Source organism: Bombina bombina, chromosome 1 (assembly GCF_027579735.1).
Source record: "Bombina bombina isolate aBomBom1 chromosome 1, aBomBom1.pri, whole genome shotgun sequence".
NCBI lineage: Eukaryota > Metazoa > Chordata > Amphibia > Anura > Bombinatoridae > Bombina > Bombina bombina.
Window position 1 is genome coordinate 289813160 of NC_069499.1, and position 14060 is coordinate 289827219.

At 43.6% G+C, this 14060-nt stretch overlaps 1 protein-coding gene across 1 annotated transcript in view; it reads left to right on the plus strand.

The window, feature by feature from the left end:
* The window catches only part of DTX3L (deltex E3 ubiquitin ligase 3L), a 525788-nt gene that overhangs the window by 478358 nt on the left and 33370 nt on the right, over window positions 1–14060 (plus strand). Inside the window, exon 4 of the mRNA XM_053698039.1 lies at window positions 7437–7654. Within this exon, the coding sequence (XP_053554014.1) occupies window positions 7437–7654 (218 nt within the window). The remainder of the gene's footprint in view (window positions 1–7436; window positions 7655–14060) is intronic.

Below are 14060 nucleotides of genomic sequence, written 5' to 3' on the forward strand. Positions count from 1 at the left end.
CCTTTCTTCTGCAAATAAGGAAGTTCATCTATGGAACATTGACCTCTGTTTGTTCATATTACTTCGTCACCATTTCAGTTAATTATGCTAATCTAATCTCTGTGAAAAGAAGATGTATGCATATGGAGTATTTGATAAAGCTGACTACTCCCAGATGTATCTATGTTGAACTAATCACACTGACGGTAACTGTGTCCTTATTCTACATAAGAATGTTGTTCATTCTAATAAGGCACCTCAGTATCTATATGGTCTCTTCTACCATACTTCTTGTAAGCTATAAAGTTCAAGTTCATTTTAATATCAATATGTTAATATAATCAGATAGTATCTAAAATATTATGTATGTAGTATAGGTTTTTTATTATTGTTTTTAAATTGGTTGTCGTTTCTCCAACATAGGTGTGTCCGGTCCACGGCGTCATCCTTACTTGTGGGATATTCTCTTCCCCAACAGGAAATGGCAAAGAGCCCAGCAAAGCTGGTCACATGATCCCTCCTAGGCTCCGCCTACCCCAGTCATTCTCTTTGCCGTTGTACAGGCAACATCTCCACGGAGATGGCTTAGAGTTTTTTAGTGTTTAACTGTAGTTTTTATTATTCAATCAAGAGTTTGTTATTTTGAAATAGTGCTGGCATGTACTATTTACTCAGAAACAGAAAAGAGATGAAGATTTCTGTTTGTATGAGGAAAATGATTTTAGCAACCGTCACTAAAATCCATGGCTGTTCCACACAGGACTGTTGAGAGCAGTTAACTTCAGTTGGGGGAACAGTGAGCAGTCTCTTGCTGCTTGAGGTATGACACATTCTAACAAGACGATGTAATGCTGGAAGCTGTCATTTTCCCTATGGGATCCGGTAAGCCATGTTTATTACGATCGTAAATAAGGGCTTCACAAGGGCTTATTAAGACTGTAGACTTTTTCTGGGCTAAATCGATTCATTATTAACACATATTTAGCCTTGAGGAATCATTTTATCTGGGTATTTTGATATAATAATATCGGCAGGCACTGTTTTAGACACCTTATTCTTAGGGGCTTTCCCAAAGCATAGGCAGAGCCTCATTTTCGCGCCGGTGTGGCGCACTTGTTTTTGAGAGGCATGGCATGCAGTCGCATGTGAGAGGAGCTCTGATACTTAGAAAAGGCTTTCTGAAGGCGTCATTTGGTATCGTATTCCCCTTTGGGCTTGGTTGGGTCTCAGCAAAGCAGATACCAGGGACTGTAAAGGGGTTAAAGTTCAAAACGGCTCCGGTTCCGTTATTTTAAGGGTTAAAGCTTCCAAATTTGGTGTGCAATACTTTTAAGGCTTTAAGACACTGTGGTGAAAATTTGGTGAATTTTGAACAATTCCTTCATGTTTTTTCGCAATTGCAGTAATAAAGTGTGTTCAGTTTAAAATTTAAAGTGACAGTAACGGTTTTATTTTAAAACGTTTTTTGTACTTTGTTATCAAGTTTATGCCTGTTTAACATGTCTGAACTACCAGATAGACTGTGTTCTGAATGTGGGGAAGCCAGAATTCCTATTCATTTAAATAAATGTGATTTATGTGACAATGACAATGATGCCCAAGATGATTCCTCAAGTGAGGGGAGTAAGCATGGTACTGCATCATTCCCTCCTTCGTCTACACGAGTCTTGCCCACTCAGGAGGCCCCTAGTACATCTAGCGCGCCAATACTCCTTACTATGCAACAATTAACGGCTGTAATGGATAATTCTGTCAAAAACATTTTAGCCAAAATGAACACTTATCAGCGTAAGCGCGATTGCTCTGTTTTAGATACTGAAGAGCATGACGACGCTGATAATGATATTTCTGAAGGGCCCCTAACCCAGTCTGATGGGGCCAGGGAGGTTTTGTCTGAGGGAGAAATTACTGATTCAGGGAACATTTCTCAACAAGCTGAACCTGATGTGATTGCATTTAAATTTAAGTTGGAACATCTCCGCATTCTGCTTAAGGAGGTATTATCCACTCTGGATGATTGTGACAAGTTGGTCATCCCAGAGAAACTATGTAAAATGGACAAGTTCCTAGAGGTGCCGGGGCTCCCAGAAGCTTTTCCTATACCCAAGCGGGTGGCGGACATTGTTAATAAAGAATGGGAAAGGCCCGGTATTCCTTTCGTCCCTCCCCCCATATTTAAAAAATTGTTTCCTATGGTCGACCCCAGAAAGGACTTATGGCAGACAGTCCCCAAGGTCGAGGGAGCGGTTTCCACTTTAAACAAACGCACCACTATACCCATAGAGGATAGTTGTGCTTTCAAAGATCCTATGGATAAAAAATTAGAAGGTTTGCTTAAGAAAATGTTTGTTCAGCAGGGTTACCTTCTACAACCAATTTCATGCATTGTCCCTGTCACTACAGCCGCATGTTTCTGGTTCGATGAGCTGATAAAGGCGGTCGATAGTGATTCTCCTCCTTATGAGGAGATTATGGACAGAATCAATGCTCTCAAATTGGCTAATTCTTTCACCCTAGACGCCACTTTGCAATTGGCTAGGTTAGCGGCTAAGAATTCAGGGTTTGCTATTGTGGCGCGCAGAGCGCTTTGGTTGAAATCTTGGTCGGCTGATGCGTCTTCCAAGAACAAGCTACTTAACATTCCTTTCAAGGGGAAAACGCTGTTTGGCCCTGACTTGAAAGAGATTATCTCTGATATCACTGGGGGTAAGGGCCACGCCCTTCCTCAGGATCGGCCTTTCAAGGCAAAAAATAAACCTAATTTTCGTCCCTTTCGTAGAAACGGACCAACCCAAAGTGCTACGTCCTCTAAGCAAGAGGGTAATACTTCTCAAGCCAAGCCAGCTTGGAGACCAATGCAAGGCTGGAACAAGGGAAAGCAGGCCAAGAAACCTGCCACTGCTACCAAGACAGCATGAAATGTTGGCCCCCGATCCGGGACCGGATCTGGTGGGGGGCAGACTCTCTCTCTTCGCTCAGGCTTGGGCAAGAGATGTTCTGGATCCTTGGGCACTAGAAATAGTTTCCCAAGGTTATCTTCTGGAATTCAAGGGACTTCCCCCAAGGGGGAGGTTCCACAGGTCTCAGTTGTCTTCAGACCACATAAAAAGACAGGCATTCTTACATTGTGTAGAAGACCTGTTAAAAATGGGAGTGATTCATCCTGTTCCATTAAGAGAACAAGGGATGGGGTTCTACTTCAATCTGTTCATAGTTCCCAAAAAAGAGGGAACGTTCAGACCAATCTTAGATCTCAAGATCTTAAACAAGTTTCTCAAGGTTCCATCGTTCAAGATGGAAACCATTCGAACTATTCTTCCTTCCATCCAGGAAGGTCAATTCATGACCACGGTGGATTTAAAGGATGCGTATCTACATATTCCTATCCACAAGGAACATCATCGGTTCCTAAGGTTCGCATTCCTGGACAAACATTACCAGTTCGTGGCGCTTCCTTTCGGATTAGCCACTGCTCCAAGGGTTTTCACAAAGGTACTAGGGTCCCTTCTAGCTGTGCTAAGACCAAGGGGCATTGCTGTAGTACCTTACTTGGACGACATTCTGATTCAAGCGTCGTCCCTTCCTCAAACAAAGGCTCACACGGACATTGTCCTGGCCTTTCTCAGATCTCACGGATGGAAAGTGAACGTGGAAAAGAGTTCTCTATCTCCGTCAACAAGGGTTCCCTTCTTGGGAACAATAATAGACTCCTTAGAAATGAGGATTTTCCTGACAGAGGCCAGAAAAACAAAACTTCTAGACTCTTGTCGGATACTTCATTCCGTTCCTCTTCCTTCCATAGCTCAGTGCATGGAAGTGATCGGGTTGATGGTAGCGGCAATGGACATAGTTCCTTTTGCGCGCATTCATCTAAGACCATTACAACTGTGCATGCTCAGTCAGTGGGATGGGGACTATACAGACTTGTCTCCGAAGATACAAGTAAATCAGAGGACCAGAGACTCACTCCGTTGGTGGCTGTCCCTGGACAACCTGTCACAAGGGATGACATTCCGCAGACCAGAGTGGGTCATTGTCACGACCGACGCCAGTCTGATGGGCTGGGGCGCGGTCTGGGGATCCCTGAAAGCTCAGGGTCTTTGGTCTCGGGAAGAATCTCTTCTACCGATAAATATTCTGGAACTGAGAGCGATATTCAATGCTCTCAAGGCTTGGCCTCAGCTAGCGAGGGCCAAGTTCATACGGTTTCAATCAGACAACATGACAACTGTTGCGTACATCAACCATCAGGGGGGAACAAGGAGTTCCCTAGCGATGGAAGAAGTGACCAAAATCATTCTATGGGCGGAGTCTCACTCCTGCCACCTGTCTGCTATCCACATCCCAGGAGTGGAAAATTGGGAAGCGGATTTTCTGAGTCGTCAGACATTGCATCCGGGGGAGTGGGAACTCCATCCGGAAATCTTTGCCCAAGTCACTCAGCTGTGGGGCATTCCAGACATGGATCTGATGGCCTCTCGTCAGAACTTCAAAGTTCCTTGCTACGGGTCCAGATCCAGGGATCCCAAGGCGGCTCTAGTGGATGCACTAGTAGCACCTTGGACCTTCAAACTAGCTTATGTGTTCCCGCCGTTTCCTCTCATCCCCAGGCTGGTAGCCAGGATCAATCAGGAGAGGGCGTCGGTGATCTTGATAGCTCCTGCGTGGCCACGCAGGACTTGGTATGCAGATCTGGTGAATATGTCATCGGCTCCACCTTGGAAGCTACCTTTGAGACGAGACCTTCTTGTTCAGGGTCCGTTCGAACATCCGAATCTGGTTTCACTCCAGCTGACTGCTTGGAGATTGAACGCTTGATCTTATCGAAGCGAGGGTTCTCAGATTCTGTTATCGATACTCTTGTTCAGGCCAGAAAGCCTGTAACTAGAAAGATTTACCACAAAATTTGGAAAAAATATATCTGTTGGTGTGAATCTAAAGGATTCCCTTGGGACAAGGTTAAGATTCCTAGGATTCTATCCTTCCTTCAAGAAGGATTGGAAAAAGGATTATCTGCAAGTTCCCTGAAGGGACAGATTTCTGCCTTGTCTGTGTTACTTCACAAAAAGCTGGCAGCTGTGCCAGATGTTCAAGCCTTTGTTCAGGCTCTGGTTAGAATTAAGCCTGTTTACAAACCTTTGACTCCTCCTTGGAGTCTCAATTTGGTTCTTTCAGTTCTTCAGGGGGTTCCGTTTGAACCCTTACATTCCGTTGATATTAAGTTATTATCTTGGAAAGTTTTGTTTTTAGTTGCAATTTCTTCTGCTAGAAGAGTTTCAGAATTATCTGCTCTGCAGTGTTCTCCTCCTTATCTGGTGTTCCATGCAGATAAGGTGGTTTTACGTACTAAACCTGGTTTTCTTCCAAAAGTTGTTTCTAACAAAAACATTAACCAGGAGATTATCGTACCTTCTCTGTGTCCGAAACCAGTTTCAAAGAAGGAACGATTGTTGCACAATTTGGATGTTGTTCGCGCTCTAAAATTCTATTTAGATGCTACAAAGGATTTTAGACAAACATCTTCCTTGTTTGTTGTTTATTCCGGTAAAAGGAGAGGTCAAAAAGCAACTTCTACCTCTCTTTCTTTTTGGATTAAAAGCATCATCAGATTGGCTTACGAGACTGCCGGACGGCAGCCTCCCGAAAGAATCACAGCTCATTCCACTAGGGCTGTGGCTTCCACATGGGCCTTCAAGAACGAGGCTTCTGTTGATCAGATATGTAGGGCAGCGACTTGGTCTTCACTGCACACTTTTACCAAATTTTACAAGTTTGATACTTTTGCTTCTTCTGAGGCTATTTTTGGGAGAAAGGTTTTGCAAGCCGTGGTGCCTTCCATTTAGGTGACCTGATTTGCTCCCTCCCTTCATCCGTGTCCTAAAGCTTTGGTATTGGTTCCCACAAGTAAGGATGACGCCGTGGACCGGACACACCTATGTTGGAGAAAACAGAATTTATGTTTACCTGATAAATTACTTTCTCCAACGGTGTGTCCGGTCCACGGCCCGCCCTGGTTTTTTTAATCAGGTCTGATAATTTATTTTCTTAACTACAGTCACCACGGTACCATATGGTTTCTCCTATGCAAATATTCCTCCTTAACGTCGGTCGAATGACTGGGGTAGGCGGAGCCTAGGAGGGATCATGTGACCAGCTTTGCTGGGCTCTTTGCCATTTCCTGTTGGGGAAGAGAATATCCCACAAGTAAGGATGACGCCGTGGACCGGACACACCGTTGGAGAAAGTAATTTATCAGGTAAACATAAATTCTGTTTTTATTATACATATCCTTTGGTAGTTGTTTCTTGATCCGGTTTTGATGCTATGAGAGAAATTCACATGAACGTCACTACTGTTTATGGTTCCGCCGTGCATGTGTTCTCTAACACGTTGGTTAATTCTGACAGCTGTCAGAAACAGCGTGGGAGCATTCATACGAAACCAGGAAGTGACGGACACGTATTGATGACGTCACTGGAACGCAATGTGCTCTGTGGAACGCAGATGGGGTTGGAGCTCTATTCAGCTGGAGAGGATATGTCCATTAGACACTTGTAGGTTTAAAAGGCGGGTGTGTGCTGGGGGATATTAGGTAAAATTGTTTTGGGATTGAATTTGCATTTGACAGAGGGATTAATGGAGTCTCGAAACGTTATGCTTTGTTTTTAAACTTTATATATTAAATGTGAAGTTTTACTGCAAAGACCATTGAGTGCTTATTTTTTGCTACGCTATTTGGATTCATTATACTGCACCGTGGCATTAATGAAAATTGTTTTATGGAGTGCATCTATTTGGAATATATATATATATATAGACCAATTTCACACATTTCCTGTAAAGCAATGTATCAAGCCCTGATCTGCACCATAGACCCTAAGCAGAGTGTACTCCTGCAGCTCTGTATTATTGTTTTATAAAGCTGAATGATATCAATGAAGAGCAGGAGCAAGGTGATGATGAGTTATCTTTTTAAAGCTTTAAGAATTGCTTCTTTCTCTTAGGGGGTGGCTTCACTTTCACCCGTTCTTCGGTTTTGTTAGCCAGCTTTCTAGGGCACTAAACAGCTGTGCTTTTGCTTAGGGTCTATGGGACTCACAGTGATGTGCTGCCATAGCAGATTGTAGACAAACACCAAGTCGGTCAGAGAATCATGAAACTAGAATCTAGATCACAGATTTTAAAATATATTTACTTTTTATGGCCATAGTCTCATTTATTTTATCAATTATCTCTATATATTGTCAAGTGGTTATGAATCAAGGAATGACATATTATATTCTTGTTTATTTGCAGTTACTTATGTTTTTTATATGTATGTTGATTGATAATGACCTAATGCATGTAAATTAAGAGTAATTAGAAATGTGTAAGAGATGCGGTTTAAGATGTTTTGGTCAGTTGACTTGTGAACAATTTTTGCTGCTCAGACTTGAGACAATGATTCTGTTTTCCAGGATAATCATCCAAATAAAGGACAACGATACCAAGGCACCACACGAGTTGCCTATTTACCTAAGGATACAGAAGGAATAGAGATCCTAAAGCTGCTGAAAAAAGCCTTTGATCAAAAGCTAATCTTCACAGTGGGTGAATCTCGAACCACTGGGGCTAAAAATGTAGTGACATGGAATGACATTCACCACAAAACCAACATGACTGGTGGAACAGCAAAGTAAGATTTACTAAATGTTTACATATTTAAAAAGAAAATATTATAGAGGCATTGCACAAATCTCTTCTATAATGCCTATGAAGAGCAGCATTTACACATACTGAAAATTGTTTTCCCTGAAAAAGTTGAATCTAATAGTACATCATTGATTTTGTGCTTCCTTCTAATCCTCAAAGGTTAAAAAGGGCCATTTTATCTGTTTTACTGATGGTGACACATCTTTGCAAGTATGACAAAAAATTTTTTAAATTTATTTAGGACAGCAACATGAGTTTTAAAAAAATAAAACACTGCAAAACATTTTGAAATGCCCTCTTTTAGATTAAACAAAAAGTTAACTACAATGTCCTTTTTTATTATTATTTTTTTCCTATATGACTGAGGCTGAACGTGTATCTTTACTGTATACAGAGTAGTCTGGGCATACAACTTGCATAAAAAGGTTGCTAGGCATATTATTCGGATCAAAATATATCTGTTTCTAATCTCATTTAAAACAACAATCTATCCCCAGCATGGGAGGTAATTCTGCTCTAATCAAACAGTACAGCCAGCTGCTGTTTTACATTGTATACTTTTATACTTTGGGGTTTCATTCCCCTGTTACAACCAACCCCACTAATACAAAAATGTTTTTTCCCCAAATCTCTTAACCGTTAAAGTCAATAAAGAGAGACACAGGTATTGGCAGTTTGAAATGGTCACAGTTTTATTAAATTAAGTCAGATTCATTGCCTTTATGGCAGAATTATGAGCGACCCTCATTAATTTTCAAATCAATAAAGCAATTAAAGGCCACATCAAAATACAATGCACAAGCATTGACAAGAAATGTTAGCAGCCTTGTGACAAATTAGCGTGACCGCACAGTGGTGTCACTGGCAACTGACAGGAGGCTAGGAGGACCACGTGAGTTAGACCGACAGACCACCAGGTCCCCATACCCCACAGACACCCCCCCCCAGCATCACCTCACTCACGTGCCAAGCTGCAATTTTGCCATCATCAAATAATAAAGAGAGGGCCCTCCTTTTTCCGCCATCCTCAATCCACGCCGTGACCCTTTCTTGCCTGTATAAAGCCCTGCATAAAAATGTGGGTTTCATATCCCTTTGCTATCCTCCAGGAAGATGTTGTTGCCCTCCTTTGACAGGTGGACACAGTCTTTTTGGTTCAGATGCTTGTTCTTTGCTCTAGAACCTGTCCTCCTACCTCCTTCAGCAACTTGCTGCCTGTCTGGTTGACTTTTTTTCTACTACTTTACCCCCCCCCCCCCTTCTGCATCACAAAAATCCTTCAATGCTGTGTAGAAATCACGCTGGACCAGGCTAGTGTCCAGCCACGATACCTTAAACCATTTAGGTACTTATATAATTTGCCCATTGAGCTCCATGGTAGGCACTGCTCCAGTATTGTTTCCTAAAACATCTTACTTTCCCCACTTCCTTCTAGACACCTGAGCTGCCTCCATGAACTCTCCATCTCATCCCTCTTTTCCCTATCCATCTTACTTATGCCCCTAAGTTCACTCCTTGCTTTGACGCTGTAGAGTATACTGCTGCCCAATGCACATAAGTGTCTAATGATCCAAACCTGCAAATGTTCTACCTGTAATGACTCGCACAGACTACAGGACAAACCTTGCATCCCTTCGCCTTTGCTGCTATCCAGTTTTTGATTTCCTTATAAATACCATGACTGCCTAGTCTAATACCTTCACATCCTCTTTCTTGAGACCTTACTGTGAGGACCCCTTAGAAGCAGCTACTAAATCCTCTATCGTCATTGCCACAGCGAAGGCTTGCACAAAAGCCACTGTAAACAGACTTGTTTTGAATTTGTCTGAGCACACCTGCCCTAAAACCCCTACCAACAATTCCAAACATTAAACGGTTATGGGTATCATAGGGATCCACATAAACATACTCAACTGTGCCATAATTACCCATGATTCTGCCCCTACCCACTCCACCATGCCTTCTGTGTGAAAATGGTTCAGGCAAACTTAGGGTCTGATCATTATACACAATCCCCCTCCTAGCAGATATAGAGAGCCCGGCCATAGCTACCTACTCATCTCTTTGGGAGCCCAGCACTTTCTCCTCATTTGATCCCTCCTTCCTGCACACTCCAGTGATGTCATTCACTTGAGACATTGGCGTGCACAGGGAGGGAGGGGCAGGTGCAAGACGCTACAGTAGAAGTTATCAGACATGGCAAATGGGTGAGTGCCTCACCCCCACCATTGACATGTACAAGCTGGCTGTGATAAGACCCACCAGGGCCCAGGGACTGAAACTGCTCAGCCACGCTACATTGCTGAGGGACCCGAGAACCTTAACCAAGGGGAACAGAAAGGGGGGACAAAGAAGGAGAAGACACCCTTCGGATCATAGGGGGAAAGGAAACAGATGTCAGGTTGGCTTCAGAGTAGGAAGATAGGGAGAGAGGTACATGCAGGAGGGGGAAACACAGGGGAGCATGTACATCAGGGGCAAGATTGCTCACCTCTATTGTGACCACAGCCTGGCCTTCTGTTTCAGACTCTTCTACTCCCTCCTGCTCTGGAGCAACAGCTCCTATCCTCCTCTTTACTCTCCTCATGCACTGCAGTACCACTGCACATGTTCTCCCCATCCAGGTACTTTTTTATGAATTCTTCTGCTCCTAGAAGCTATTCTCTGAGTTCAGCAGCTCCACAGTAATACCTGTAATCACAAAGAACACAAGATTAGTTTTTCTGCCCACTTCCTGTCTGCTCCTATCTTTATATCTTCTTAACCCCTCCCACCTGTAACACAAAACCACCATAACTTCCCCACACCAGTGGTTTACGTTTGGATTCTAGTATTTTACTTGGGGTGTATAATCTCCAACATCATTTACCGGATCTACAATAGAAGATAGATTTGTTTAACTAGGAACTTGTTCTGAGATAATGGATATCCCAGTTACAGCCTCTTTTAACCCACATTGCATTTTCATACATGTTATCATTCATCCCATAATAACTACGGTATTTAACCTTAAACAAGGAATGTAGTGAACTCTAAATGTGCATTTCCTTCTTAATATAAGGAGAGTCCACGGCTTCATTCCTTACTTGTGGGAAATACAGAACCTGGCCATCAGGAGGAGGCAAAGACACCGCAGCCAAAGGCTTAAATACTCCTCCCACTTCCCCCACACCCTAGTCATTCTTTCCCTTTAGTCACAGGAGGATGACAAAGAAGTTTCAATTTTCGGAGTAGTTCCTTAGGAAGGGTATCTAGCCTTCGTTGTGGGACTGGAGTTTTAAGTAGTCTTGTCAGCGTCTCAGTGAGAGCATTGGTGAAAGTTAGAGTCTGGAGATGCAGGGAGAGTCTTCATGCGAACCCAGCATATTAATAGCTTCTAAGCAATCAGTGTTGACGAGTTTCACTGCCTGCTTTTTTCTTCACTCAAGTCCATGTCAGGAGCAATGCTACAGACGGTCACACTTGAGAGGCTGCGTTTGTTCCACAGCATAGATTCCAGTAAGATAGTTTCATTTTTTACACATATGATAACGCTAGAAGACAGGGTCACAGTGTGGCTCCTTTTTATCTGTATGGAATTTAGGGTTAATATCTCCTGAGGGGATTTATTGAACAGTGGGGATTAATCGCATATGTTATTGTTTGATTTATGCTTCGACATGTGTGAGATGTTTTGGGCTCATAGGCTGATGTGGAACGTACAGGTTTTACTTTCACTTTTGGAGCTGCGCAGCTTAAAAGGCTTGGCACGCTTTTTCCCTTAGCAGGAGCGGTCCTGCATTACGCACCATGTGACCGGGTGTGGTCACACTTTCTTCCTACTTTCCTGACTGAGCTGATTAACGGAGAGGAGCGGTTTCTCTGTTCTGCATGGGTCATAGGAAGTGGTGAGTGCCCCAGCCATTGGGGTATAACGGTGCCATTTTTTTCTTATTATTAAAAGTTGCTATAGTTGCTCTTTTATACGCAAGCTATGGGGGATTCTGATGCGTTAGAGGGTACTCCCTCTTTACCGAAGTCCTATACCTGTTTATATTGTGAGAAAGCCGTGGTTTACCCGCCCGCTCAATTATGTTCCACATGCCTTGAAAGTTTAACATGTTTGATACTACGGCCGTCCACCTCTGAGGGGTCTCCGCCTTGTGAGGTGCGCACCCTACAGTCATCTCCTATTACACATGCAGCTTCCCGTAGCACTCCTAATCCTTCATCTGGAGGAGGCCTTTTACCGCCAGACTTCACTGCGCAGTTACAAACGGTGGTGGCTGTGGCCTTTAGTGCGTTACCTCGCCCTGCTAAGCGCAAGGTCAAATTTTGTTATCCTTGCATCAGATAGTTTATTGGATTTTTCCTCTACTCGGTTATTCGATGATGTAGTTCACTCTGACACTTTTGAGTATGAACTTTCTGGGTCTGAATCTACTACTTCTAAACCTTCAGCTGCGAAGGAGCCTGACTTTAGATTTAGGATTGAAAATCTACGCTTCTTGTTAAATAAAGTCTTGTCTACATTAGAGGTTCCAGAGACCAAGCTTCTGGATGAACCCCTGATTCCTAAATTAGAGTTTACGAGGACAGGGTTGTTCCTTTGACTTTCCCAGTTCCTGTAAAAATGGCGAATATTATTAAGAATGAATGGGAAAGGATTGGATCTTCCTTTTCCCCTTCTTCATTTAAGAAATTGTTCCTGGTTCCGGACTCTCAATTGGGATTGTGGGATCCGTCCCTAAGGTAGATGGGTCTACCTCCACGCTTGCCAAACGCACTACTATCCCACTCGAGGATAGTTCATCGTTCAAAAAGCCCATGGAGAAAAAGATGGAAACTCTATTGAGAAAGATTTTTCAACATACGGGATATTTGTTTCAAATTTGTTGCTGTGGTTGCGGGAGCGGCTACCTATTGGTGCAACTCCTTATCAGAATTGATCGAGGTGGAGGGTCCACTCAACGTTATACAAGAGAGAATTAAGGCCATAAGGGTTGTTAATTATTTTATCTGTGATGTGAATATGCAGATTACACGCCTAAATGCTAAGGTGGCAGGTTTCTCGGCTCAGGTTCGTCGGATTCTCTGGCTGAAGTCATGGTCTGCGGATATGACTTCTAAGTCTCAACTTCTTTCTGTCCATTTTTAAGGGAAAGATTTTATTCGGTCCAGGCCTGGAATCCATTATCTCCACGGTAACCCTGAACCTAACCCTAACACCCCCTAACTTAAATATTATTAAAATAAATCTAAATAAAACTTAAAATTATTACCTAAATAATTCCTGTTTAAAACTAATTACAAACTTATCTGTGAAATAAAAACTAAGCTTGCTACAATATAACTAACTAGTCCTAAAGCTCGTTTACACTGGCCATTTTTTGCAGTACAGCGGTCCCACCCACTCTCTCTTTTGTGCTCTCTCCCCCTCTTTTGCGCTCTCTCTCGCTCCACCTCTCTTTTGCTCTCTCCCCCCTCTCTTTTGCTCTCTCTCCCTCCTCTCTTTTGTTCTCTCTCCCCCTCTCTTTTGTTCTCTCTCCCCCCTCTCGTTTGTTCTCTCTCCCCCCTCTCGTTTGTTCTCTCTCCCCCCTCTCTTTTGTGCTCTCTCCCCCTCTCTTTTGTGCTCTATCCCCCTCTATTTTTTGCGCTCTCTCTCGTTCCACCTCTTTTGCTCCCTCTCTCCCCCTCTCTTTTGCTCTCTCTCCCCCTCTCTTTTGCGCTCTCTCTCCCCTCTCTTTTGCGCTCTCTCTCTCCCCCTCTCTTTTGCGCTCTCTCTCCCCTCTCTTTTGCGCTCTCTCTCCCCTCTCTTTTGCGCTCTCTCTCTCTCCCCCCCTCTTTTGCGTGCTCTCTCTCCCCCTCTCTTTTGTGCTCTCTCTATCCCCCTCTCTTTTGCGCTCTCTATCTCCACCTCTCTTTTGCACTCTCTCTCTCCCCCCCTCTCTTTTGCTCTCTCTCCCCCCTCTTTTTTGCGCATTCTCTCTCTCCCCCTCTCTTTTGCGCTCTCTCTCTCCCCCCTCTCTTTTGCACTCTCTCTTTCCCCCCTCTCTTTTGCGCTCTCTCTCTCCCCCCTCTCTTGCTCTGTCTCTCTCCCCTTTTTATTGCTCTCTCTCCATCCCTCTATTTTGATCTTTCTCTCCATTCCTCTCTTTTGCTCTCTCCCCCTCTCTTTTGATCTGTCTCTCTCCCCTCCCTTTTGCTCTCTCTCTCTTCATCCCTCTTTTGCTCTCTCTCCCCCTTTCTATTGCTCTCTCTCCCCCTCTCTTTTTCTCCCCCCCTCTCTTTTGCTCTTTTCCCTCTATTTTGCTCTCCCCCCCCCTCTCTTTTGCTCTTTTCCCTCTATTTTGCTCTTTCCCCCTCTCTTTTGCTCTCTCACCCCCCTCTCTTTTGCTCTCTCTTCCCCT